The 27,272-nt window shown below is 51.3% G+C and overlaps 1 protein-coding gene across 3 annotated transcripts in view; it reads right to left on the bottom strand.

The window, feature by feature from the left end:
* Positions 1-469: 469 nt before the first annotated feature.
* Positions 470-27,272, bottom strand: part of TNIP1 (TNFAIP3 interacting protein 1) — a 44,972-nt gene continuing 18,169 nt past the window's right edge. For 2 of the 3 annotated variants that reach the window (XM_043464935.1, XM_043464937.1), the window contains 15 exons: positions 26,649-26,734; positions 24,966-25,046; positions 21,864-22,055; positions 18,390-18,484; positions 16,772-16,892; positions 12,890-12,979; positions 11,189-11,254; positions 10,896-11,027; positions 8,477-8,605; positions 6,024-6,152; positions 4,514-4,639; positions 3,940-4,005; positions 3,094-3,285; positions 2,184-2,274; positions 470-975 (listed from right to left, as the gene is read on the bottom strand). In XM_043464935.1, coding sequence (XP_043320870.1) covers positions 941-975; positions 2,184-2,274; positions 3,094-3,285; positions 3,940-4,005; positions 4,514-4,639; positions 6,024-6,152; positions 8,477-8,605; positions 10,896-11,027; positions 11,189-11,254; positions 12,890-12,979; positions 16,772-16,892; positions 18,390-18,484; positions 21,864-22,055; positions 24,966-25,046; positions 26,649-26,734 — 1,631 coding nt within the window. In that variant the 3' untranslated portion in view covers positions 470-940. The remainder of the gene's footprint in view (positions 976-2,183; positions 2,275-3,093; positions 3,286-3,939; positions 4,006-4,513; positions 4,640-6,023; positions 6,153-8,476; positions 8,606-10,895; positions 11,028-11,188; positions 11,255-12,889; positions 12,980-16,771; positions 16,893-18,389; positions 18,485-21,863; positions 22,056-24,965; positions 25,047-26,648; positions 26,735-27,272) is intronic. The other variant, XM_043464936.1, reaches the window with a different exon arrangement.

Genomic DNA, 27,272 nt, shown 5'->3' with positions numbered 1-27,272 from the left:
AATGAACGGAGGGCTTTGGGTCCTTGCTTTTTGGTTTCTACCTAGGCCCACTCTGCTTCCTCACTCAGCATTTGAAGTCTATAAAACCAGCTCACATCTGCTGTCACCCCACAGTTCTCTCTAAGGCAGCTAGCACTGAGATGAGGTGTTCCATTTGACAGATGAGGAAACTAAGGCTCACAGAAGGGCCAGGCCTTGCCCAATGTCTCCTGACAAGTGAGGGGCAGGACTGGAATGTGAACTCAGGTAGCCTGACCCCCAGCCCCTGGATGCTCCACCCTCATAGAAGCTCTGAGCAGGATCCCAGGGGATACCTGCCAAGAGTAACGGTGGTGCTCTTGTGGGGGTGGGGGGGGGGGGTGCGTCGGGAGGAAGAGGGCAGAGGGAAGGGGGGCCAGGAAAGCAGCACTCTGGTTGACAAGGAGGAGCACATTAGCCAGGGCATAAAAGAAATCCGGTCACAAAATGCTGATCTCCAACTAGGATTTATGTCCAAGATTCGTGCAAACAGCTGTCCAGGGATCAAGAACCACCCCAGTCCAGGCCTCCACACCACGAGCCTCCAGCTGAGGGCCTGGCGGCTCCAGGCTGGAGCCCCTCGGCCGACGGGGGTCTCAACTGCACCACCTGGAGATTGACATCTGCCAGCAGTGTCCGCAGAAGACGGCAGGTCCAGGCCAGATGACACCTCTCTCCACTCGGGGGCACAGTAGTGGGCTTTTCCCAGTCACTCCAAAGGAGAGGCCCAGATGGACACCTTCTGGATGGAGCCTCTCTAGTCTGCAGACCGTCCAGGTTGGGGCCAGGGCTCAAGCCGGCCATCCATCTCAGCCTCCCGAGTGGCTGCAGCTCTGGCCACACAGAGCCTGTGGCCTCTAGCTTTCCAGTAATCTGAAGTCGGCTGGCTCTGTGAGACGAAGGTGGAGCCAAGGGACTGGTTTCACTGAGGTCCTTCACGGTCATTTTTGGTGGACTCTAAATAAACAAATTTAGGACTTAAAGATGAGGTAGTACAGTAGGTTTCAAAGTCCTGTGGAAACAGATACTGTAAGAGTGGGGGAAAAAACCAGGGTTGTTGGGTGTTAATGAGTGCCAGACCCTGGTCAAAGCACCTTAGGTACATTCGTCATTCAATCCTTGCCCAGACCTAGGAAGCAGGCAGATTATTACCCCTTTATGGGGGAAGGAAGTGGGGCACAGGGGAGTTTTTAAAAACTTGTTCAAGGTCCCAGGTCTAGGAAGTGTTGGCACCCAGTCAGTCTGGTTCCAGATCCCAGAAATGGAGTAGCTCTGGGCGAAGGGACAGTCCTGCCCATTTGACCACCCTCTGCCCTCATCAAAGCGGGCTCCTACAGCTCCACAGCACCCCCAGGGCTCCAGGGGGAAAGACGCGAAGTGACTGACCAGCCCAATGCCTCCTCCTCCCAGCCACGAGAGCCTCCAAACCACACCCTCCCTGAGTTGCCCTGCAGCCCCTGCCCACGCTATTGCAGAGGGGCCCTCGACCACCGGGCATGGCAGGCTCCATTTCTGCACAGCTGCGGCCTTTAGAAAACTCCTCTTTCTGCTGAGATGGACTTGGCTTCCCCATGGCTCCCACTAGTTGCGATTCTGTTCCCAGAAGCCCCCACAGGCAAGGCCCCATAAAAGCCTCGCAGAAAGTGAGTGAGAGACTAAGGGCCCAGAGTCCTTTCGCAACCAGCAAACAGGCCATTTTAAAATGTCCAAGGCCTGCAGGCTATCCTTAGGATAAAGACCAGCCCTCCTGCTGGGGCCTACAAGGCCCTTGAGGTGGGACCTACCAACCTCCCTCACCTCACCTTGCCTGCCTCCCTTCTCCATCTTGTTCCTGGCTCCAGCCAAGCCAGACTTCTGATGATCCTCAAGTCAGCCACAGTTCTTCACTCCCTCCCACCAAGGGCTTTGCACTTGTCTTGGCCTCCCTGGCATCTTACACAGAGCATAGCATTTAGAACATTAAACTATAATCAATGGAAGGAATGGTTTCAACTCCTTCATGGTACAGTCACCACCCCTTTCTTCTCAACACTATTTGAGAAACCTGGGCCTCTTCTCCACTGAGATCAGAAGGTAGCAAGACTGCTCCCAAATTGGGATGATCCTGGCAGATTAAAAAGTTATCTTTTTATAAACCAAGGCCCATTACCAGGGGCCACACTCACCTGGTTCCGTAGGCCTGGCCGTAGGTAAGTCCATCACTTGGGAGCTCTGATTACGTACCCCTCCACAGGGCAGCCGCCAGGTGTATTCTGGCTGCAACAAAATTGGTGCTTAGTAATCAATAACCATAGTAGCAGCTACTGTGCCAGAACAGTACTAAGTTCATATTAATCAACTGTAACTGAATCCTTACAACAACCCAGGTTACCAACCCCATTTTACAGGTTGGCAAACTGAGGCTCAGAGGGGTGGAGTAACTTGTCAAAGGTCATCCAGCTTGGCAAGTGGTCAAGCTTTGATTTGAATCCAAGGCTCACAGTCCCACAGTACACTCCAGGGTTTAAAGATGCATGTAAGGAATGGTCATGGGGGAGAAAAAGGGGGAGAAGCAGATGGGATGGGGGGCAGCTGGCACTGACCAGGTTGAGAGGGGGATGCCTGAGGGGCTGTGACAGGTGCACTGAAGAGAATGAGAAAGGGGTCAGAAACTCTGGAGACAGAATGATAAGAAGAAAAAAAGCAAAAACTTTTTTTAAAAAAAGGAAGAAAAGAGAAAAGGTAAAGAAACTGAGAAGGAAAAGAGAAGAAAAAGCAAAGGGAGAGAATGCATGGTGAAGACCTTATACCTGGTAACACGTGGAGGTCATGAAAAAGGTCAAACTCCTGGCTTGGCTGGCAGGAGAGAGCCCTCCTGCCGGCCCTGCTCCCTTACCCGGCCTTTTCTGTCCCATACCAGGGCCCTTGAGCCACCCTGAGCTGGAAGTCCTGCCCGGGGGATGGCAGGCTGCACAGCAGTCTGTTCCCAAGGGGCCGAGGATGCAGCCTCTGACCCTCGCACTTGACCTTGCCCTTGGCCTGTGTCTGGCCGGCCTGTGTGTGCGTCCTGGAGTGAGGGAGGGGGCACGGACTCACCAGACGGAAGAGGCGTGAGTTGGGAAGTGGGGGCGGGTGCTCCATGGCCGTGGGGGGTGGTGGGTAGCGGATCTGGGACCAGTCCTCAAAGCCGGGGTGCGGCCCAATGGGGGGCATGGGCGGGTAGGCGTAGGGGCAGGCCCCGCAGAGGTGCTCTGGGTGGGGCTCCAGGTGGTAGCGGTCTGCCGAGGTCTGCAAGAAAGGTGGCATCTGGCTCTGGTCTGTGACAGGCTGCATGGGCCACCCCGGTGACATTCATCCCATCTCCCATTCTCCACTTAGGGTCTCGGTTCTCTGAAGACTGGCATGTGGCCAGGGAAGGTTGCACATGGGCCCAGAATATCAACTATGATGACAGCTGGTATGTCCTGAGCACTTGTTCTTTACCATGTACTGTTCTTAATGTTCTAGCTGCATTTTTTGTTTTGCTTGTAAAGCACTTAGCACCACAGCTTAAATAAAGGGACAGAGGACCTGACATGTAGTCGAGCTCATAATTCGTTCTGTCACTTGCCGGGTGTGTGTGTGCTCAGTCACTCAATTGTGTCCGACTTTTTGTGACCCCGTGGACTGTGGCTCTCCAGGCTCCTGTGTCCATGAAATTTTCCAGGCAAGAATACTGGATCAGGTTGCCATTTCTTTCCCCAGGGGATCTTCCCAACCCAGGGATCGAACCCGAGTCTCTTGTGTCTCCTGCATTGGCAGACAGATTCTTCCCCACTGTGCCATCTGGGGCCTCATTAGTTAGCTGGACACCTGAGCAACCAACGCCTCCCCAGTCAGACTGCGGCTCCCCGAAGGAGGTAAAATGCAGTGAGTACTGCCTCCACCCTCAAGCCTCCTCACCTTTGCTTTCCTCTTCTGCTGTCTCAGGGCATCTTTCGCCTTTTCCTCATCTTTGAAGGCTTTTAGCTGAGAGAAAGAGGGAGGGAGAGAAGTCTGTCAGCAGAGGCGCTTCCTGGCCAGGCCTGGATCCGGGCCTAAGCACCCCCAGGGTGGACTGGCCCTGCCTGGCCCAGCAGCGGGAAAGGGCCCTGGGGGGCAGAGCACGGCCCAGGCTGGGCACTGCGGGTGAGGCCTGCTCACCACGGGTGGTCTGAACACAGGTCAGGACGGCTGCGTGAGCCTCACTGCAGCTGTGCTTCAGCATTCACGCCTTTCAGCTTCAGTGTGGGAAAGAGTAGATGGCTTAGAGCTAATTCCTGCTTTTGCTCTTTAAAGGCGTCAAAACTGATTGTGGAAAATCAGGGTTACAAGTGGAGAAGGGAAAGGACTTTCTGAGGGCCATAGAAATGTGTCAGCAGAGCTGGAAGGAGAATTGGTGAGCCTCCTGCCAACCAGTGTCACCAGAGCCCTCCAACCCATGCCCCCTCCCCATGGGCACAGCCAGCTGCCCCCTCCTGGGTCCCGCTCTTCTCACCTGGGCGTGGGACAGGGTGACCTGGGCTTGCAGTTTCTCCACCTGCTTCTTCAGCTCTTCCTTCTCCTCATTCATGCGCTCCCGGTCACTACGCTCCCTCTGGAAGTCCTCCTCAAAGATCTTCACCTAGAGGGGAGGTGGAGGGGAAGGGAGAAGGGGGTGAGGGAGGAGGAACAGTTCTGAGTGGGGGCTCAGACCTACTCAGACCCAGAATCCTGGGCCTCTGATAGGAGTCAGACATCAGAGGTGGTTTTACCCTGTCTTGAAAATGCCTATGGGGAGAGGAATAGGTGTACCTCTGGCCCCAACCCCAACTGCAGACAGAGTAGTTCTGGGTCCCTCGATCTTATATTTTGGGCTTCAACCTAGGGCTCTATTTGAAAAAAGGATCCATGGCTAAAAAACACAAAACTGGTCAACAGCCATCAAAACAGTCCCATCCTTCCATTCTGCCAAGACCCACAGAGAGGTGGAGACCACAGAAACATCTGAGTGGAGGACTGGAGTTCAGGACTCCTGGTGCCAAGAGCAGGGGGCCTACAGAACCCTCCTGAGGCTCTGGGGTGGGGACCGGTGCCCTGGCAGGGAAGGGGCAGGCGGGGCCCTGTCTCTGCAGTTTCACATCCTCACTGCAGATCAGTGAGAAGCTGACCAGGCTCGGGACGATTTAGAAGGACCCGAAGCATGGCAGCAAATAGCACAGAAGCACGTGCGAGAACCAAAGCCTTCTCAACTTTCCTCACTCCTCTGTGTCCCTCAACGAGAAGGTCTGCATTTTATGTGTTTAAGCACCTTTCTAGTATTTAATTTCCCTTAAATAAAGGGACAGAGGACTCCCGCACAAAGCCGTGATCAGGCAGAAGTATCTAGCTAGAGTTTAACAACACAGTTTTGCCTTTACTGTATTTGTTGCTTATAGTTACTTTCTAATTATGACAAATAATAAATGGCTTTCCCATTTGCAGGAGAAATCTAAAGTTCCCTTTTAAATATATTTATTGAATTTATTAAAACATTTGCTTTCATGACACACACGCGACTATACATAAACAGATAACTAATAAGGTTCTATTGTACAGCACAGGGAACTCTGCCCAATACTCCATAATGACCCATATGGGAAAAGACCTAAAAAAGAGTGGATATATGTATACGTATAACTGATTCACTTTTCTGTACAACAGAAATTAACAGAACATAGTAAATCAAATATACTCCAATAACAGTTCATTTTTAAAATATACATTAAAAAATTTTTTGCTTTGAAAATATTAGGGAAATAATAGCAGAGCTGGGGCATAGAAATGCTTAAATCATGACAATGGTAGAGGAATGACCTAGATAGGGATACACTGCTGGCAAGGATAAACCTATACAAGTCAGGAGTCCTGGCCGATGGCCAGTGGACTGCAGATTACAGCTTGCATGACTCAAGGTCCGTCCTAGGCCCTCAGGGATGCTCCAACTCCCACTGGGCACCACCTACCTAACCTGTTCCCCTCAAACTCACCTGCTGTTTCAGCAATTCGTTCTGCGTGAGCAGCTCCTGTTTCCTTAGCAGGCCTCCAGCTCCTTCTGGGCTCCCGAACGCTGTTGGAGAGGACGGGGAGGCCTGAATGCTCAGTGCTTCCTCCAGGGCCTGGAATCAGGAAGAGAGGAGATGGGCCCGTCAGCAGAAGCCCCGGGAAGTCAGGTCCCATTGAAAGGGTCAGGCACCACTGAAAGACCCTGATCATGATAAGGATAATAATAATAAGCACCACTATTTAATAAATGTCATCTTATAGATGAACACTATACACACATCATTTTACTGAATCCTGTCCATAGTCCTATGAAGAAAAATTGTGACCTTCACCCTCATTTCACGGATGTGAAAACTGAGGTTCAGACACCTGAAGGGATTTGTCCAAAGTCAGACAGCTAGTAAGTGTCAAAGCAGGTATTCAAAGCCAGTATGTGCTCTTAACCAGCAGCCTAAACTGTGGTCTTTATGTAGAAGGGAGAAATCTCCCTTTCCCTGAGGATAAGTGGCTCAATTCTTAGCACCCAGATGTAGAAAGAACACGAAGTCCTTTGGAGGAAGAAGCTCAATCTCCTGGACCTGCCCAGAGATTCTCCAGCTTCCGTAACCTATTCCCACCAAGCTAACCCCTCCATCCCCAGGTCTTCTGTAGTTAGATTAGCCTGGATTTTAATTTTTATGTAATTAATATTTTACCTTTCCAACCCTGAAAATGGACTGGAACATCACCAAATAACATTGAGTTTTTTTTGTAAAAGCCCTGTTTTACTACCTTCACAGAATACTTTTCCTTGCATAAATAGTGTGCTCACATTCTCTTGAAAGTTATTCATTAACTGGTTTTCTCCTTCCACGCTGTTAACATGTTGCTTGAGAACTTTGGAACACCTCTCAAGACTGGCCATCCTCATCACAACCTGGACTTTAGTGCCCTGGACAGCAGGGCCTCTGCTGGCCATGTGACAGCACTGCCCACAGTGCCTCCCTGGACCCTGGGGAAACCTTGGCCAACTTGGACTCAGGCCCCTCTTTGTCTCCTTGACTCCCCCCAGCAACAAGAGGAAACTGCAGAGCCAAGAGTAAATTCAAGGGACTTTCCTGGTCCAGCAGCTAAGACTCCAAGCTCCCAATGCAGGGCGCCTGGGTTTGATCCCTAGTCAGGAAACTAGATCCCCTATGCTGCAACTCAGAGTTCTTACGCCACAACTAAAGATCCCACATGCTGCAACTAGGCCGTGGTGCAGACAAAGAAAACTTATGTACATATATTTAAAGCATAAATTCAGACTGCTCGAGGGAAGGCTATGACTGCACCTCCCACTCCATCTGTCCCATTTTTCTGATGAGCAGACTGAGGTCGAGGGACAGGGAGAGCCTTGTGTTAGTCATCCTTACAAGTTTCTGTCCCCAGCTACACCACAGAAACTCGGACAGCAGTGATCCTGCCTGGGTCATCTCTACAACCAGCACCACATATAACATTCTGCCTGGATTTAGAGCCCCAAGTCCCCCAGCTTGGGATAGATCATTCTTTTCCCTGAGAACAAATCCCAAGTCCCCACACTTGGCATCATCAATGCTTACCCAACACCAAAACCAAGCAGAAAGAGTCACTCAAGTAGGGCTGGGGCCCAAGGAATACAAACTCACAACAGAGTCTGCTGTGAGCCGAAAGAGCAGGCAGACAGAACAGGAGGAAAACCTGAGCCTTCGAGAAAGTTTCCTTTCAAAGCCTCTCCATCAGCTCACTCCTTTAACCCCTGCACTAGAAGGTGGGCAGGGCTAGCATGATTCCAGCCAGGGTTCAGATGGCAAAACTGAGACCCGGATAGGTTACAGGGGCTATAACTGGGACTAGAACCATCCCCCAGCCCAACCCACTGCCCCTCACCTTAGCTCAGAGCAGAGGGGTCCCTTTACCTGGGCGCCCCTAGCCCCAGCCCCATCCCCGCCCCGGGCCGCATCTCCCTGGATCCCCCTTCTCAAGGGCAGGAACTCAGGCCAGAGCTCATCCACTCCCTTCAGTGAGTTTTTCCCGAACACATGCTTGGTGCCAGGCGCTGGGGGTATGTGCCCTGGTGAAGACACATACCTCCCAACACTGGATGGGAGGACCGACTGTCAGTAAGTAATCACAAGAAAATGCCAGAAGGGTTTGAAAGAAGCTGCTGTTGCTTTAGCCATAGAACAGGGTAACTCAAAGGAGACTCGGGAAGGCCTTCCTGGGAAGCGGTGTTAGAGCTAAGCCGGGCACTCAGCGTGGGGGGAGCGGGGCAGAGGCAGTAGAAACCCCGGGGCCGCACCCAGGCCTCAGCACCCCTACCCTGACCCAGGAGTCACCCCTCCTGAGCTGAGGGTTGGGGGTACTGGCCATGGGGCAGGCTCTGCAGCAGGGCTCAGGGAAGCCCTGCCCCTCCCCAGACCTTGGCCACACCCACCTTGTTGAGCCGCTGGATTTCCTTTTCCTGGTACTCCCGCTGCCGGGTGAGGGGGCTCAGCTGGTCCTGCAGGTACTTGACCTTCTGGCGCAGCTCCTTGGCCTCTGCGGTCAGGTGCTCCCTGTCGGTCTGCAGGGGCCACGGGGCTGGTGAGCAGGGAGCCTCTGCAGGAGGCCCGGACCCCCTGACCGCCTGCCTCGTCCCCGGGTGACCGCACCTCCCCTGCTAGCTCTCACTCCGCAGCCGCACGATGCTCATGCACAAGGCCCCGTCCAAGGCACCCGTGTGAGAGTAGTAATGTCCACACGGTCCTGTCCTCAAGGACGGGGCGGCTCAACTAAGTGGAAGGCCCCAGGTTCCATCACCACCTCCTCCAACAGCTAGGTGAGCCCTCGGGCATTGTCACAGCCTTCTCTGGTCTAAGCTCATCTATCTGCCATGGATAAGGGGTTCCTAACAGGAGTCACAGATGGGCTTCAGGAGATCTGTGAGCCCCCACACCGAGTGCAAAATTTTGACTGCAATTTATAGAGAGAAAAGTCACAATTTCTACCAATCTCACACAGGGGTCTTTTACAACACACAGAAAGTGATGTCACTGAAAGTCTCCAAAGGACCTCTCAGCTCTTACAGTCTCTAGGTACAGTGGAGAAAAGACCCTCAAAGAGATAAACACAGCATGAGGCGGAAAGGAGTCCTCCACAGAGAAACAAAGTCCTATGAGGTTAAAGTAAGAACACTCCTGCCGAAAAGAAACTGGGGAAAGCTTCAAGGTGGAAGCCCCACTTCCATACGTACTATGGAACAATCCAGGTTCTTTACTGCTAATAGTCACAGCTGGAAAGGCCCTCAGAGAGCATCAAGTCCTAGCCCCTTTACAGGACTATCCAGAGGTGACTTATCCAAGACCACACAGTGAGCTAGAGCTAGACAAGAATCCAGGTCTCCTAATTCTCGTGTCCTCTGTCCCCTTGCAAGCCAAAGGGAGGGTTTAAAATAGAAGAGGGCAGTATGGTACAAGGGCCAGGCATACCCACACGAAACTATTTCTGTGTGTTTATGTGTGCTAAGAGGCCTGGAGAGATACACCCAAATGGAAACAGTGATGACCACTGGGGAGGGCCTGGAACTGGGGGATGGGGTGGTAAGGAGAGATGGTCTGGGGAAACTCCCGACTGTAACTGTTGTGTGAACATGTCAATATTCTACAAACTAGCTGGTGAGATGCTTTCAGCTGGAGATGACAGACAGCAGCCTTGGCTGGATCTTGTGGGAGTTGTTACAGGCTCCCACGTAAGAGGCCCTGGTCTGCACGGCCTCTATGGCTCCGTGTTCCTATCCACGGGGCCACGCTTTGTTCTGAAATTCCACCTTTCCCCCAGCTGACCGGAAAGAGCATCAGGAATTTAGCCCACCCACTGACGGGAGCCAGGGCCAGGCTGACTGCCCCAGCTGTGACTGTGCTCTCACAAGAAAAGACAGGCAGTGTCCCCCGTAATACACATCCCCAGGGACGGGGCGGTCACCAGGGCAGGCTGACTGCTCGGAGAAGGCCCCTGCTGACGGGAGCGAACTCTGAAATGCAAACCATGTTGGAAATGGCCATTTCTAAGTCAGGCAAAAGCAGCCTCTGCCTAGTTCTCACGAAGGTGAACACATGGTGACACAAAATCTCCAGAGAGCCTGGGGGTCAAATGGCCTTTCCTCTTGACGCTGCCCCAGGATCAGGGCCTTGGCTGGTGTCAGTCACACACACGACAGGTCAGAAGCTCCTTCTTCAGGGACCTGTTCCTGCTCCCCCGCCACACCCCCCGAATGAATCTGACCTCCCTTCATGTTCTCTCCCTGTAACCTCCTGTGTTGTACTTAACACACATCTGCTCATTTACTTCTGTCATTAGATGTTCTATGTCTCTTCCCCCAGGGGCCGGGGTGGCCGTTCACTGCTGACCCCGTGTACCCAGCGCTGTGCCTAGTGCATCACTGTTGAACAGTGACCGGACGAAGGACTAAAGGAAGCTCTGTCTAATGCTGGAGCCCCTCCCTGACAACAGCCATCACCACTGTGCAGGTTCCACAGCACCCGCCCCCGTCAAGTGTACTAGAGCTGGCCTGGGGAATCTTTTCACATTTTGTGCTTCCCTGTACAGCTCCCTAGACCATGAGACTTTCAATTAACAAAAAGCTCTCCATGTGAAAAAAGAAAAAAATGAAAAACATGCCTAATCCAACCTCGATTTTCAGGTGGGAAACTGAGGCAGAAGGCAGGAAAGCGCTTTTGCCTCAGGCCACACAGGCCTTGAGTCCCGGAGTCAGAGAGGGAACCGGGTCTCCCGACCCCCACCCCCAGCTCCCAGCTGATGGGGAGGAGAGAGCAGGCCTCCAGAGCTGAGTCTGCGAGACCCAAAGTCACACTTGCCTCCTCCATTTCTATCTTGGACTTGGCCAGGAGCAGCTTGCGGTCAAAGTCGCGCTGCTTCTGCTCCCGCTCAGCCTCCAGGTCAGTCACCTGCTTCTGCAGGTCCGCCAGCTTCTGTCGCAGCTCCGTGATCTGGGTTCAGAGGCAGAGAGAGGGATCGACTGAGGGCTGGGGCGGACACCCACAGTTCAAGGCTGCGGCGAGGGAAGCAGCATGCACAGCGCTGAGGATGCCCTGAGAGCCCCGCAGAGAAGCAGGGGTGAGGCCTGGAGTTCCCATCACCCTCACAATACCTTCTGCTCGTACTGCTGCTTCATGGACCGGAAATGCTGGTCCCATTGCTTGTTCACTTCCAGCAGCTGCAGGGGAGAGACTGGGGTTAGCAGGAGATAAGCAGAGGAGGACCAAAGACAGCCAACGCCACCACCACCAGCTTTGCAGGCACATCGTGCAGCACGTGTGGGTGGTGGGTCCACACGCTGCCTTGATCCCGTGCTTCTCACAACCTTTCCTCCAGTGAGTCACGTTTATCAACCGCCACATTTTACCCTCACCAGGAAAGCAAGACTAACACCAAGACACAGAAACAGTACATAATTCTGGTAAAGAATTATGGGACCCACACCCATGCAGAAGGGCAATTCAGGACTATGTATTAACTTCAAGTTCTCTTTAACCAAATAATTCCACTCTGAAAGATGGTAACCAAAAGAAGCACTTGCACAAGTGTGTAAAAAATATGTGGAATAGTGATCATCTCAACAATGTTTATACTGCAAAAAGACCGAGGCAAACTTGAGCACTGGAAATAGGTTAAGAAAATGACAGAATTAAACAGAAAACGGAGCACTGCACAGCTACTCAGAAAGTTGGGCGCCTGATACATTGCCTCTGCTCTGAGATGACACTAATTACTTGCCATAATTTTGATGTATCGACAATTCTTCAGTGAAGGAAAACAATCCAACATCGTTAAATTAATAAAACAATGGAAAGGGCATCCTTTCCAATTCCAACAACATTAAAATATGATAAAAAGTACTCAGAATTAAAGAATCACAGAGTATGCTTTTATATACAAATATAATAAATACCCTCAAATATACAGCTAATTTTAAGAAAGGAAAAAAGCGATCTGCAATGTGGTATTTTGATATCATTTTTACAAATGTCATACATTAGTAAGTACACAGACAAAATTCAGGAATATGCAAAGAACTGTTATCAACTGTGGTCATTTCCAGGAGGTGAGATGCTACATCTTTTTATAATGAATATTTTTTGTAGTATCTTTGTAATAAAAAAAAATCTTATAGCAATACAGAAAGAAAACCTACATGAATATGCACCTAAACAAAAGACCAATGGAGCCTAACTTTCAAATGTGCTGGAGGACCAGGGAGGGCAGAGAGCTCAGGGATTGAGACAAAGGCCTGAGCTGTGAGGAGAGGAGGGGCTTGGTCAATGGAGAAGATTAGGTTCCCACCTCTGGTCCAGAAACATCAGGGGAGGAATATGCATGAGACACAAGGGAAGAGCCTCAATTTCTGGAGACTCTCGGCTAATTGGAGCAGTGCTACAAGCACGTATGGGGTCTCTCCTTCTGTGACAGACCCTTCCTGAACCAGCTTCATGGTGACAGCTGAACCCCAGGCTCCCCTTTCCCGATGCTGCATTTGCCTCCTATCACAACCTTTCACCACCATTCAGGGTTCGCCACGGGAGACTTTCTAAACTCCCCCCCTCAACAATTATAGGCCATGCCCCGAATGCCATGTCCTCAGAGTGACTCCTATGGGCAGGGGGACTGATCAGGAGACAAGAGCCCAGGGCAAGGCAGCATGTCTTATCCTTGGGCAGGTGGTTCAGTGGTCACCATGACAACTCATCACAGAGACCAGTCAGAGCCCGGGGCCAGGAAGGGCCTTTGCCCTGCTGGTCCCGGAAGCGGGAGAGGATCTTCCCCGGCACCCCCACCGCCTCCAGCCACCTACCTCTGCGCGCTGCTGTTCCAGCAGCCTCACCTTCTTCTCAGCCACACCCAGGGCTCCCACCTCTGGGGTTTTACCTGTCGTCACACCAGCCTGAGGAGGAACACAGAGGGGCCTTCAGCAGGGCCTCAGGCAGCACTCTCTCACCCACTCAGTGCTCCTCCAAGGCCACTCACCCCCGAGACCCAGCCCCCGGTCTCCTGCCTCTCTGCCCTCTCACCCACCAGTCCCAGCCATAACTGAGCCCCTTAGGGCATCCACACAGGCCGTTATTCCCCTTCCCTGATCCTCAGTGGCTCCGAGGCCCTTCTTACCCCTGCCCGCTCCCCACAGACACTTCTTTCCCTGTTCAGGCTCTATCTCTATGGCACTGCCGACTGCCCTCCCCTCCTCCACACATCAGCCAAAAGTCCTCTGAAGACAAGAGTTACCTACTTTTAAAAATATTTTATAAAGTGTTTATTTTTAAAATGTTTTATTAAAAGATATACAAATAAAGACATGTGTGCACGTGTGATCAGTACATGTATTTCCTTGCCCTGGCCTCTGAGAGGGCCTAAAGCAGTGTCACTCAGGTAACAATAAGCACAGATCTTGGTCTCTAAATAGCATTCTCCAACAAAAAGAAACAGGGCTCCTTGGAGAAGTGGTTAATTTCATGTCTGGGGCAGGGAAAATATAAGGTGAGTATGGAGCAACTTGTGATGCTATAGAAAGTAAGGAAGTGTTCAATCATCATCATAAGAAAGGCATGTCAAATGGGCATAGGAGACAACTTGAAAGAACTTCCTATGACCAAAGCAGGAAGAATTTGAACAAGAAAATAAATCACGATGGTGTTGGGTTATAAGCCAAAGGATAAAATATCCTTGAGTCCATATTAATAGAAACAGATGAATAAAAAAATAAATGGGGGAGAAGGGACAAGAAGAATTCCAATTAGTAAACAGAGAAAGAATGAGGGAAATCCAAAATCACCATTAGAAGGCTGTAGTGATAATCACGGCAGTCAAGATCTGCCAGTGTTTACTAAAATAAGTATAAAGAGAAACAGCGCATCTGCAGTCTCAAGCACATCCTCGAAAATAAACACTTATTAATTACAAAAGAAAAATTAGTCCCTTTATTATGAAGAAACCTGACAGACAGACCCTTAGCCAAATGATCAAGATTGGGTGTAAATGGACATACTGACATCACGTACCCTTGACGTGTTACAAGATGTCACTCCTGTGGTCTTCTTGTCTAAATCCACAACATCAGTCTAATTATAAGAAAACACCAGAGGAACCCAAATTGAGGGACATTCTACAAAACAGCTGAAAGCCTTAAGCTCATGAAAGACAAGAACCACTGGAGCTGTCACAGGCAGAGACTAAAGAGACGGTACAACTAGATGCAATGTGGGATCCTGAATTTAATCCTGGTACAGAAAAAGGGCATGAATGAGAAACAGGTGAAATCTGAACCAAGTCTGTAGTTTACTTAATAGTATCGTGGCTATGGTCATTTCCTGGTGTTGATCATTGAACCATGGTTACGTAAGATGTCAAGGCAATCAGGAGATAGGCACTCTCTGCACTATTCTGCTACTCTTCTACACATCCACAGTTATACTAAAACAAAAAGTTTAAAAATTTTTTTAAAATATGAAGCTTTGTGGTGAAACAGCAGAAGGATGTCATCAATTCAGAAATTGAACACCAAAAAAAGGAAAGGAAAGAAACTGATCACCAGTTCTACCTCTAAGGACCTGAATGATGCAGGCCAAGGTCCACACCCTCAGTACAAGACTAAACAGGACAGGCCCCAACCTGACATCATGCAGGCCTGACAGCATTTGTCCTGGAGTCACTGCCCACATTCTTTCCATTCCTTGCCTTCCCACTCCCCCACACCACACATACACACACTCCCCTGTGACTTGGCCAGGTCGGGCTGAATGAACTTGTGAGGCTCAAGCGCCCCTGCAAGCTAAGGTCTGTAAGTATACCACAGAACCCAGAAGTAAGGGGAGAAGGCTAGAGGAGTCCGCCAGGGATGCCAACTCCTTTAAGAAAAGTGAGAGATGGGCCTGCCCCTAGAAGCCTGATGCCTCCTGCAGGGGAGCTGTGCTTAACATTACTGGGGAAGGAGGAAGAGGGGGTGCTCCTGGAGGTGCACCCTTAAGCTCCACAGAGAAGAGTGAGTGACTGTGAATAAAAGTCGCTCAGTCATGTCTGACTCTTTGAGACCCCATGGACTGGACTCCAGGCCAGAATACTGTGTGGGTCCCCTTCTCCAGGGGATCTTCCCAACCCAGGGATCAAACCCAGGTCCCCGGCATTGCAGGTGGATTCTTTACTAGCTGAGTCACCAGGGAAGCCCCTGTCCACAGAGAAGAGAAACCAAGTCTGTCATTAAAAGTGACAATCAATGTTCAGTTTACCACTTGCCAAGTGCTAAACCTACTTCGCAGGCATCACATCACTGAACTGTCCAATCACCCTCTGAGGTAGGAGTTATTATCTCCATCTCACAGAGGAGGAAACTGAGGTCAGAAAGTTCATGTAACCTGTCCAAGGTGGCAGCGCTGACAAGAGGTGGGTTGAGCCTGCATTTAACCCACTTGTAACTGCAAGGCACAGGCTTCACCATCACCTGCAATGCAAGCCTCTTATGGGACCTTCCTCCCGGGCAAGGCAGTAAGAGCATCTGGCCTTTCCAGACACCAGTGATGTCAAGGGCTTTGGAAAAGTGAAGAGGGCTGCCCATATACCGCCGTGAATCCACAGGAGATCAGGAAAATCCATAAGGCACTTCCACAAGAGGGCAGACAAGGCAGGCCCTGATGCGAGATGTAAACAGAAGAATAGAATGGCTCCATGAGCTGCGAATCAGAAGGCAGATCATGAGCATGTCGTCCTGTCACCCCAGGTCTGCCTGACAACAGCAGGTGGATACAGGAATCTGGACAATGTGATGTCACACGGCCTCTCCAAACCTACTGCCATAAACAGCCATGGCAGTCTCATGGAGTAAGAGTCCCCGCCATGCCTCCCTGACATGTAGAGAGGAAGCCAAACCAAATAATGAATTTGCAAATCCTGGGTAAACTCTACCTTGTCACATAGTAATAAGGAATTAAGTTATTAAGATAATTATTGCTATTACACAAGTGTGGGGCTTGTTAAAGACACTAATGGCTGTACAGTCATTAAACCTCATTAAAGAGGAAAAATATGTCAGTAAAAAGCTGGGACTCAGCTCTACAGGAAGACATAGACCAGGCGAGGGGCCAGCCAGCTCCCATGCAGGAACTGGATGCAAGCCAGCACTGGGAGCAGCAGTGAGGAGGAGGCAAGTGGGCCCAGGGCATTTGCAGGCCTTGCTGAGTCCACACCCTCTTCTCTGCATGTCAGAGGCTCCCGGAGCATGACCACAGGAGCTGAACACAGTCCCCTCAGGGGCTCTCTCAAGCTAACATCCTAATTCCACTAGCAGTATTTGAGACATTAAACTGATTCTGGGAGCCACCCTGTAAGAGAGACTGACAAACTGGAACGAGTTAGGGGAGATGCCCAGACAGCACAAATGACTCGCCATCGCCTTTATGAGCAATGATCGAAGGAGCTGCAGCTATTCAGCCTGGAGAAGGTGTGGGGACCCCATAGAGCCATGGTCATAGCCCACAGGCTAAGTGTGTGTTCTAGGGAATGGGACGCTCCCTGTAGCTGGCAGCAGAATATGGGCTGAGAAGTGGAAGCTCCAGGGAGGTGGACTGTCAGAAAAAGCCAAGGAAATGCTGTCTAACAACTGGAACCTTCCAGCAGTGGGACTGGCTCCCTGCCCCGGAGGCTGGGCACTGGCCATCCGGATCTGGGGAAGGAGTTTCTGACCACATACCTGCTGCAGTGTCGCCGCCCCCTTCTTGCCTGCGCCTTCCATCTTTGGTGAGCCTGGCCGCCCAGAGGCACCGTCTTTACTGCTGCTCATCAACAACTTCCTAAGTTCCAGGTTTTCCTCCCTGAGTTGGAGGCAAACAGAAAGGTCATACTGCCAGCCCCGGGTAGAGGAGACAGAGGGTCTCAGACATCTTACTCGTCTGAATTGCAGCTGAGTCCTGGGGAGTAAGGAGAGTCCCTGAGACCTGCCCTCAGGTGGAACCACAAATGACATCCCCACACCACTCTGCACGACCTCTCTGGAATTCTCTGATCTTCACCAACAATCCATCCCCAACTATGGGATGTCTGTATATGTGAGATCTTCAGGATACATCCACACTGCATTAAATAACCATGGATTGGGACGTCCCTGGTGGTCCAGTGGTTAAGATTCCAGGCTTCCACTGGGGGGTGTGGGCTTGATCCCTGGTCAAGGAACTTACGATCCTGCATGCTGCATGGTGCAGCCAAATAAAGAAATAACCCTGGTTCACACTCTCTGAGAAAGTTCCACCCTTTCCAATTATCCTCAGACAACCTGCACGGGTAAGTCTGTTTGGTGCTCATAGGTCCTGGGTGCCTCTCTAGCGCTTCCAAGTGTCCCGTGTTGACTGTGAAAGAGCAGCCTTCAAGGCTCAGAGCCTTCAGTGGGCAATTCACCAGAATTAATCATCTTTCCATTTTTGTTGTATTTATTGCTGGAGGCATCTTCTATTTATTCCAAGTAATGCTGTTTTCCAGTTATCTAGTGCAAGTTTTCTTTATAATAATCTTCAGTAAAAACATGATGCAAATTAAATTCTTAAGTAAATAATAAAGTAGGTGATAAAAAAGATACAAGATAAATGGTGATATGGATTCATGTATGACTGAAATGTGGAAAATATTTCTTCATATTCTGTTTGCCAACTGGGTTCATTATGAAAATAGCCTCAGTTTCCCTCTGCAGGGTGAGGGGTTTGGCACACGTGATCTCAAAGGGCTGAGCTCTGATGGTCAAGACCAGTGTTTCTCTGGGGTGATCCTGGACACGCTTACACTGTAACCACAGAAAACGTGTTTATGGGCCCACTGGAAAATGCAGACACCTAGGTCTCGCCCCAGGCCCACTGAATCAGAATCTCAGCACAGGAGAGAGGGTGGAGAGTGCAAACTTGCAATGCCTTTCCTGACCCTTGGTGATTCTGACAGACAACTAAGTCTGAGACCAGGAGCCAGCCCAGAAGAGCATTCCCTGACGGTTCTGCAGGACAGGATGGTGACCAGCAGAGGGCAGCAAAGTCCAGAACTCCATCTCCAGCAGCCAGCGAGCTGTTGCTAACAGGCAGGTTCCCAAGGAAGGAGTGCACTTCCGTCCAGAACTTCTGAAGCTCTGAAGGCACTTTATACACAAACACTCCACGGTATTAAATGAACCAGAGAGGAAATACTCGAGGAGAAAGACCAAGAGACCTGACATCCAAAGCAGAGCTGGGCACAGGGCCCAGCGCTCTCAACCCAGAAATCAGTGCCACACACCACAGCCCTCCGCTTGCCCACCCGGCTCCTCACGCCTTCTCTGCGGAGCCTGGACTTACCGCAGCCTCTCAGCAGCCTGATCCCGCTGTTCCAGGCCCTTATCCAGCTTGGACTTCAGGGCCTCATTCTCTTTCCGAAGCTGCTCACAGAGCGTCTGCAAGACAGAGAGAGGGAGATGGGGGCAAAATAAGGGAAGGAGTGCACCCCAAATGCAGAATGATGCTGGAGGATGGGGGAGGCGCTATAACCACACCACGTCCCAGCACGATATCCCCATTGCATGGCCTCACCCAATTCCTCTTGGGACAGCAGGAGTCAAGCCAAAGTCCCACTCAGGCTCCTCTCTGCATCAGCTCCCGCAGGAGCCAGCCATGAGGAGGCCTGACCAAGAGTCAGTCACAAGGCCTTCTGGTCCTCCAAGGTCATCCCTCCTCCTCTGTTCCCACAGCCTAAAATGCTCTTCCACACCAGCTGTCCCCTGGCTGACTTCTACTCCTGCTTCCAGTCTTAGCCTAAATGTCAAACCTCCTCCGAGAAGTCCTCCCTGACTCCCACATCTCAGGTAAGCCAGGTCACCTCCATTATCCTTGCCCACAGGTCCCTGCTCTCACCCTCCTGGTACCTGTGACAATTACAGCTCCAGAATCATCAATGTCATTACTTTCTTTGTGTCCACCCACCCCACCCCCTACTAGTCCACAAGCTTCCAGAAGGCTGGGATCCCCTCACCACTCTCTTGTCCCCTGCAGGACCCCCACCTAGCCCAGCATCCAGCACAGCTCAACACTTAATTTCACTGAAGGAATGTACAACCGAATGACTGAAGTGCCAAATGAATGAAGGACCATGAAGACCTGAGTCCTAACAGGCCTAGAGCTTAGGCGATTTGGAGAATGAATGAGGCATCGAAGCGGGGGTGGTCATGAGGTTGTCAGCTGGCAAGTGGGAAGACAGGGTATCTGGTCAAGATGTCACCAATTCCCAGTGTAGCTCAGGATTTCCTCACTTCTGAGGCACAATTCCCTCCCTTACAAAGCAGGGCAACTACTCCTCTCCTGCCTCCCTTACAGGGCTGCTATGAGGACCTACAAGGCCGGGAGAACACAAGGGCCTCATCAGCTGCCAGGCCTTTGATAAGCTTTGAGGATGCATGTCTGAAGTGCTGTGAGGTGGGGGACGTGGAAGATGGGCAGCCAGATTCAGGGCCTCACAGATGGAAGGAAGGGAGTGGCTAACTAGTAACGGAGATGTACCAGGTCAGGACTAAACGACTCAATCTTTCAACAAATATCTAGTGAGCAACTAACCTGTGACCCATACACATTGGGGTGCTCTTCCACTCACTGCCTCAGTGGAGCCTCACGGCTTTCCCAAAGCTACACAGTTCAGCTCACTTTTTAATGCTGGCCAGGGAATTCCCTGGTGGCCCAGTGGTTAGGACTCGGCGCTTCCACTGCCATGGCCCAAGGTTCAATCCCTGGTTGGGGAATTAAAACCCTGCAAGCTGAGGGGTACAGCCAAGCGTAGGCGCTCTCTCTGTCTCTCTTTAGTCCCTAAGTTGTGTCCGACTCTTGCGACCCCATGGACTGTAGCCTGACAGGCTCTTCTGTGCATGGGATTCTCCAGGCAAGAACACTAGAGTGGGCTGCCATTTCTTTCACCAAAACGTAGGCTAGTACAGATAAAAAAATGTGCATAAGATTGCATAGTTCTTAAGAATCACTGCTGGGATTAAACACCATCTGGCAGACCCTAAATGGTGCCTCTTTCTCCTGTGATGAAAGAGCAGAGAAGGGAGGTGGCACTCTGTGAGTCGGGCTGGAGACAGAAACAGTGAGTGATATTCACCGGACCTTTCACCCACTCCCTCCTGTTTCCCAGGCTTGTCGTGATCATATGACCAGTTGTGGCCAATGAAAGCTGAGTGCAAGTGACAAGTGTCACCTCTGGGCTGGCTCATGCACAATTCTCTAGTCTCTTTTTCCCTGTGGCTGCCTCATATTCCAAAGAGCACAAAACAATGGGGGCCTCATTTCTGCCACAAAGCAGAAACAAGCCCCTGCCACACAGAACAGGAGGGGAAATGTTTACAGTATGCAGGGAGATTTCAGAGCTGCTTGTTTCCACAGCAAAATCCAGCCCTCTCTGACACCCTGGAACTCAAGGGTGATCAGACATGAAGGAACAGAAAACCATTATGACTGATTGCAATGTCCAGCAGAGGCCTCATGCCATGCCTGGCCTTAGAAATGCTGAGGGAACCAAGAAACAAATCAATGAAAGAATGACAAGGGACTGGATTAATCTACCTCCACCCACAGGCTGGGAAAATACATAGGATGCCACGGCCCTGGGTGGGGCCTCCAGAGAACAGAACGTCCTGCTTTGGACACTAAGAGAAGGCCAGGACAAGGCCTCGTGTGCTATCCTTTTGGGCAAGAGGCAAATACCCTTGGCACAAAGCAGATGAGAGAGGTCATCACAAAGGTCACTATCTTCCATCAAAGTGGCTAAGAGAGCTCATGTGTGAGACCATTTGTTCATTCATTCATTCATTTACCAAATGCGCATTCCGCACCTATGAAGTGCCAGACACTGGCAGTGGTGGACATGTCAGACAAGGCACCTGCCCCTTTTGTGAGGCCTACATTCTAGCAGGGAGCATAAGGAAAAAAACAAATACAAAGAAACCGCTTAATAAAATTATTACAAACTATGGTAAGAGCCAAGAAGGAAACAAATAGGAACCTGATCGGAAAATAAGGGGTGGGACTTCCTGGAGGCCCAGTGAGTAAGACTCTGTGCTTCCAATGCAGGGGGCATGGGTTCGATAACTGGTCGGGGAACTAAGATCCTGCATGCCGCACAGTGCGGCCAAAAAAAAAATCTGAAAAAGAATATATGTGTGTGTGTGTGTGACAATCACTCTGCTGTATGCCTTGCCTAGGAAGGAAATCTAACTTCATTCTCACAGCACAGGGAGGGTTATGAAGGGGAAGCCTCCTCCACTGGGGAGGCAGGCTGGGATGGTAGTTAAGAGCATGGACTGTGGAATAAGACTTAGAGATTCAAATTCTAGCTGCACCATCTACTAACTGGGGACCTTAGGCCAAAAAAAAAAAAATCACCTCTCGAGGGCTGTGGCCCCCGCTGTGAAATGGGGATAATGATGCTCCTGCCTCAGGGGGCAGGGCAGTAACATGCAAGGGGCCAGCCCCTGTCCCCTCCCTGTCCACACCTGTATGCGAAGAACAAAGACAAGGATGCTGCCAACCTGCTGCATCCACTGCCTCCAGAGTCACCCCAACCATGAAATTTGCATCACCCACCCCACCATTTCCCAATTTCCTTCCTCGTCCCTTCCCACAAGTTCCTTACCCCGCTCACCACCTTGAACAAGAAGCCTGAGACGGGTCCCCAACCACGCCCTTGGAAATGCCTGTGGTCCCCTGGACTCCTCGGAAGAGCTGGAGGAAGCGGAGGGGGAAACCACACGGCCAATCCTGGGCCACCCGCCCCGGGCCCGGCCTCACCTGTAGGATGGAGGTACGCTGCTCGTTCTTGTGCACCTTGGAGGCCAGCCGGTTGAACTCGAGGGCCATGCGGCCCAGGTGCGTGAAGAGCTGGCTGTGGTCGGGCTCCTCGGCGCACACGCTCAGGGTGGTCTCCAGGCGCTGCAGGTGCAGCATCAGGTTGCTGTCCTCCTGGGGCAGGGGGCCCAGCTCCTGGGGGTGGAGGGTGGGGGCGGACCGCTCTTCAGCACAGCCTGAGCAGGTCTCTCCAGCCTTTCTCCCTCTGCTTCCCCATTCCTCATGACTCAGTTTCCCCCTCTGATCCCAGCTCAGCCTGGGGAAATTCTCCAGTTACCCAGGTTCCCTGTCTGGGGCTGACTCACAGTGCAGGCCCCAGGACTCCCGGGCCACTGGCTGTCTCACCAATGGTGGAGCCGCCTTCCTCCCACACTCCAGGCCTCGCCGAGGGCCTCTAGGTCAGTCACATGTTTATGGGGCCTCAGAATCCTCATCTACTGCACGCACACACCCCCTTTCTTCCCTTCTACCCCACAGGGTTCCCCTGCAGGTGAACTGACACATGAAAGCGGCAAGCCCAGGAAAAAAAATCAGTCTATCTACAGCGCTGCTTCTTCCACTCAGCAAGGCTCGGCCCGCAGACATCGAAACTATCTATCATGTCTGCTCCCGTGTCTTCTGGGGGATGGTCCAAGCATTCACCAACTTCTCAAAGGACCCAAGACTCAAAACACACTAAGACGCATAGCTCTAGAACTTCCCTGGTGGTCCAGGGGTCAGGAGTCCGTCTGCCTACAGAGGACTCAGGTTTGGTCCCTGGTCCGGGAAGATCCCACATGTTGCAGGGCAACTAAATCCATGTTCCACAACTACTGAGCCCGTGCTCTAGAACCCACGAGCCACATCTATGGAAGACTGCATGTTAAGAGCCCATGCTCTGCAACGAGAAGCTACAGCAATAAGGAAGTCTGTGTACCACAACAAGCGCTTAGTTCCTGCTAACCACAACTAGAGAAAGCCCGTGTGCAGCAATGAAGACCCAGCACAGCCAAAAATAATTCATTAATCTAAAAAAGAAAGAATCATAGCTCCATATAGCTCAAAGATACCCAGTCTAGTAGAGAATTAAGATAGGAAGCAAACCATGGGCAAGATAGTCCAGTCTCGGAACCTGTCTCTCTCTCTCCTCTGTCTAGAACACAGACAGTGCCTTAGCTATGCCAAACACCACGTCCAAGGATCCACAGGGGTGCCTCACAGCTGACCACCTTAAGCCCCTAGCTCCTCAGCCAGGTACCTGAGTGCCCACCTTCCCCTGCCTGAGCCCCCAGGCCCCATGTCTCCTCAGCCTTCATTCCCCTGGTGTCCCCTCTGTTCATCCTTCCTGGGTCTGCCCTCCTGTGAGAGGCTCTAGCAGGCCCTCCATCACACTGATGCAAGTCACAGGATGTCAGAGCTACATGAAGCCTCAAGGTTCGGGTCTAGAAACCAAAGTGTGGGGAGAAGAAGGCTGCCCAAAGTTGCCCCATGAGTCAGTGGCAGAGCCAAGGCCAGACCCTGGGCTTCCCGATGCTCCATCTGTGGCGACTTCCCTCGTCTGAACTCCGCAGCAGTGGAAATGCCCTGAGGGCCATAGCACAGTGTCCAGTGAATGGCTCCGTAACACTGTCAGCACCTTATTCTAACAGGTGCCTCTTTCCACACAGGGTCTGAGGCAGCCAATGGTGCTCTTTTTAAAGCTGGGGACCTGTGTCATCTCTCTGACCTCTCTGACTGGCCTGCAAGCTCCCAGAGGACAGGGAGGCTGTCTTGTCTTTGCTCGGCACAGAATAAGCTCATGGTGGGGCGAAGGATGATCATCTGATGAGATGAAGTTCAGGGTCATAGAGTGAAATGCTTTCAGAGCAGGCAGCAGGGGGTGGGGAATCGTGCCTCCTTGGCCAGCTTCTCAGAACCCTCAGGGACACAACAGGACCAAGGGTAGACATTCCCAGGGGAGGAAACACAGAACCTTCCCAATACCCAGAGCTGCCCCGTGTCCCCAAAGCCTCTCCAGTGTAAGCTGCGTGGCAGCCTGATGGAGACCTCACCCTGGGGACTGACTCACACAAGAGACAATCAGTGAACTAAAGAGCAACCTTTTTGTATCCTGCCTTGCTAATTCAATATTTTTAATTTTTATATGTTAATGTATTTTTCGGCTTTTAACTTGAAATTTTAACCTTTTAATCAACTGCTCATAGCTTAAAGAGTCAAATTGTTCTCCAAGGTTTGCAATGGGAACCAGTAGTTTCTGCCTCACTTCCCTCCTCTCCCCAGTTCCCACTTCCCAAAGCCTTTCACTTTAAAGAACAACATTCGTGCCCCAAATAAGGCAGTGGAAACCGAGGCATCAGTGAAGGGTTAGATGACCTACTGTCTGTATAACAATAAAAAAAATCTCCAAGGGATGAGGGAAAGAAAAGGAGGAGAGGGTAGGATGTGGAAGATTTCTGAAGAATGTTCCATGCCTTCCTCAATGGTTCTCCAGTAAGTCTGCCATTTTAAGAGAGAGCAGGGTGACATAGTTGGCATAAAAGCAGCAAAGTAAGGTAAAGTGGGGACCAGGTGGACACCTCAGAGCTGGTGGACTGTGTATGTTTTTCTGTGTGTGAGCGCAAGGTTTAACTTCCTACATACATGCCCCAAAGGGGAGTCTGGGAGAACCCAAGAGCCTGCACAGAATGCCAATCATCTGCCTCAAGCTGCTCTGGGTTCTTCTGACCCTTTCTACTCTACCCGGGCTACGAGCCCACAGCCCCAAAGGCTGAGTCATAGTGTGCAGAGGTGCTGGGTGCTTGGCGGAGGCAGCGGGGCTGGCAACGTGCCTGGACTTTCACAATGGTCGGTGCTCGTGTGGCCCACGGGGAAGTCACCAGTCACGGATTTGCATATGTGAGCGAGAAACACCGCCCCCCGCCCCCCGGCGCTGGCCCCTCGAACCTATCCCAAGTGACTCCGAGGCGCCCAGGGGATGTGAGCGCGTCCTGTGCCTCTCACCCGGGGCCAGGTGACTGAAACAGAGAGGAGATGGGGGGTGTGCCCAGGGACCTGCCGTCCACTCACCATCGTATTTCTGGTGTGGCCGCTGCTCTCCGGTGAAGAAGGCCCCTCGGCGGGGACCAGTTCAAATTCAGAGGAGGTGTTCTGTGCAGAAAAAAGGAGTCAGGGAACACCTGGGAGAAAACCCCTCGCCCCTCCTCTATGGACCCTATAGCTGAGAGTGTGGAGGGGGCACAGAAGGGAGGGACCAAAAATCCCTTCTCACATCCAAGTCCTCTGGGCGGCCCCTCCGTGTGGGAGGTGCCAGCCCAGGCTGAGCTCACAAACCATGAAGCAGGAATAAATCCCAGCAAGTCTGCCGGCAGCCCACTGTGTGACTCGAGGTCACATTCTCCGTGGCCAGTTTCCACATCTGTAAATCATGGATACTGGGCTAGCTAACCTTCAAAGTACTTAGCATTTTAGGATCTTATCTTTTTTTAATGGCCTTGCACTTATAAAGTACTTTCATGAGGACTTCCCTGGTGGTCCAGTGGTCAGGACTCTATGCAGGGTGCACAGGTTCTTGGGGAACTAATATCCCACATGCTGTGCAGCAGAGCCAAAAAAAGAATAAAAATAAAATGTTTTCATGAACTCCATTTTTTCTTCAAGCAACCCGCGGGAGTAGTCAGAAGGTTACATCCCCACTGGACAGAGGAGGAAACTGAGGGCCTCTCACTAATAAATGCAAAAGTAGGACTGCATTTCAAGGACCACAAATCCAACATCCCTGTGATGGCACCTGAGCCATGTCCCAGACCTAGGAGTCTCCGACTGGTTATCTGGGAAAAACAGGCAGCAGTGAGTGTGGCCACGGCCATGGCGGTCCTGTGCCCACCTTGCCAACCCAGTCCCAGAGATCCCAGGGGAGTGGACTGATCTGGGGTAAGTCTCAATGAGAAACTGGCAAACTTAGAGAGACTTTTTTAGGACACACACAAATCTAGGGTGAACCAGGACTCCAGACTTTGCCATGTCTCCCAGCCACTCCAAGTAGCAGATACTGGTTGTACAACCAACAGACGGGTCGCTGGCCCCGCTGGACCAACAACTGGCTCTGGGACTGCTGCTAAACCTTGTTGAACAAAGGTTAATTCAGCCTTCCCTTGTCCCAGGAAAGAGCAGGGATCGAGGGATCTCTTGTGCTCAGCTTCTGCTGAGCCCCCCAGCCTCCAACTTTCTAGGCCTTGGCACTGCCCCAGAAAGTTTCCCTCTCCCCTCTACTCCTCCTCAGCTGTCCTACATGACCTCGAAAAACATTCTTCTCTCTCTGAATCTCATCTGTGGGATGGAGACTCTAAATGATACGACTACCCTGAGTCCCTTCCAGTCCTAGGATACCAAGTCGACCTTCTCAAGGCAAATCTGCAGAAGACAGTTTTGAAGCCCCTGCTGAGAAGGTGAGCTGCCTGTCATGTCCTCCTACTTTCCGAGCACTGTGCAGTCGATACGTGCTTAACATTACACAACCAGGCAGATGGGAGGAACTCCTTGTGCATATCAGGGTTTTCCTGGTGAGAATGAACTCTGACCTTCATATGAAAATGAGGAAACCGAGGCCCCAGAGAGACTGAGATTAACTTGCCAATATCACCCGGCAAGTCAGAAACCAGGTTTCCTGACCCCAAACATTTCTCTTCCTATTCTGCCAACGGGACCTTGAGATCTAGGCAACTTTTTGTCATGACTCCAAATGCAACTTACACTGGATGGAGGTTTGGGGACTGGCTCTGGCTTGTTGCTTGGGTGTGCCGGGTCAGCAGGGGTTGCTGGGACAGCTGTGTCCTTTCCTGGAGAATTGACAAAACGTGTGTGAGAAGCAGAGAAAGAGGAAAAGCCCAGATGCCACCCTCTTAAGAATGGCCTTGGCCCGGAGAATTCTCAAGAGTTCCTTCCACGAGTCTGGGGAGATGTGAGGTGGTCCCAGGATGACGGCTCTGGAACAACAGGGCAGAAACTGGGCAGAGACCATCTTCCCTGCTCTCACTGGGAAAATCCCAAGGTGATCATTGCTCCTTGCTACTTTGGACCTACCTCAATAATGACACGGATGACAATTTACAATTAACAAAGTGTTTTTATATTTACTATCTTGGCCAATTCTCAAGACAGCTTTGTATCCCCATTTTAAAGATAAGAAAACAACCACAGAAAGGTCACCCACTGACCCGGCTGGCAACTGCAGAACTGAGCTCTCCCTCCATGAATTCCTGGGGCTATTGTCCCAGGGAGCCCCCTGAGGGTAGCTGCACGGTTCCTTCCTGAGGTGAGCCCGGCATCCATTCAGGACTCAGAAAATACTATTGAAGATAGTAGAATTATATGTAA

This window comes from Cervus canadensis, chromosome 4 (assembly GCF_019320065.1).
Source record: "Cervus canadensis isolate Bull #8, Minnesota chromosome 4, ASM1932006v1, whole genome shotgun sequence".
Classification (NCBI taxonomy): domain Eukaryota; kingdom Metazoa; phylum Chordata; class Mammalia; order Artiodactyla; family Cervidae; genus Cervus; species Cervus canadensis.
The sequence above is the reverse complement of the archived record's forward strand: the minus strand, read 5'-3'. Positions and strand labels throughout refer to the sequence as shown.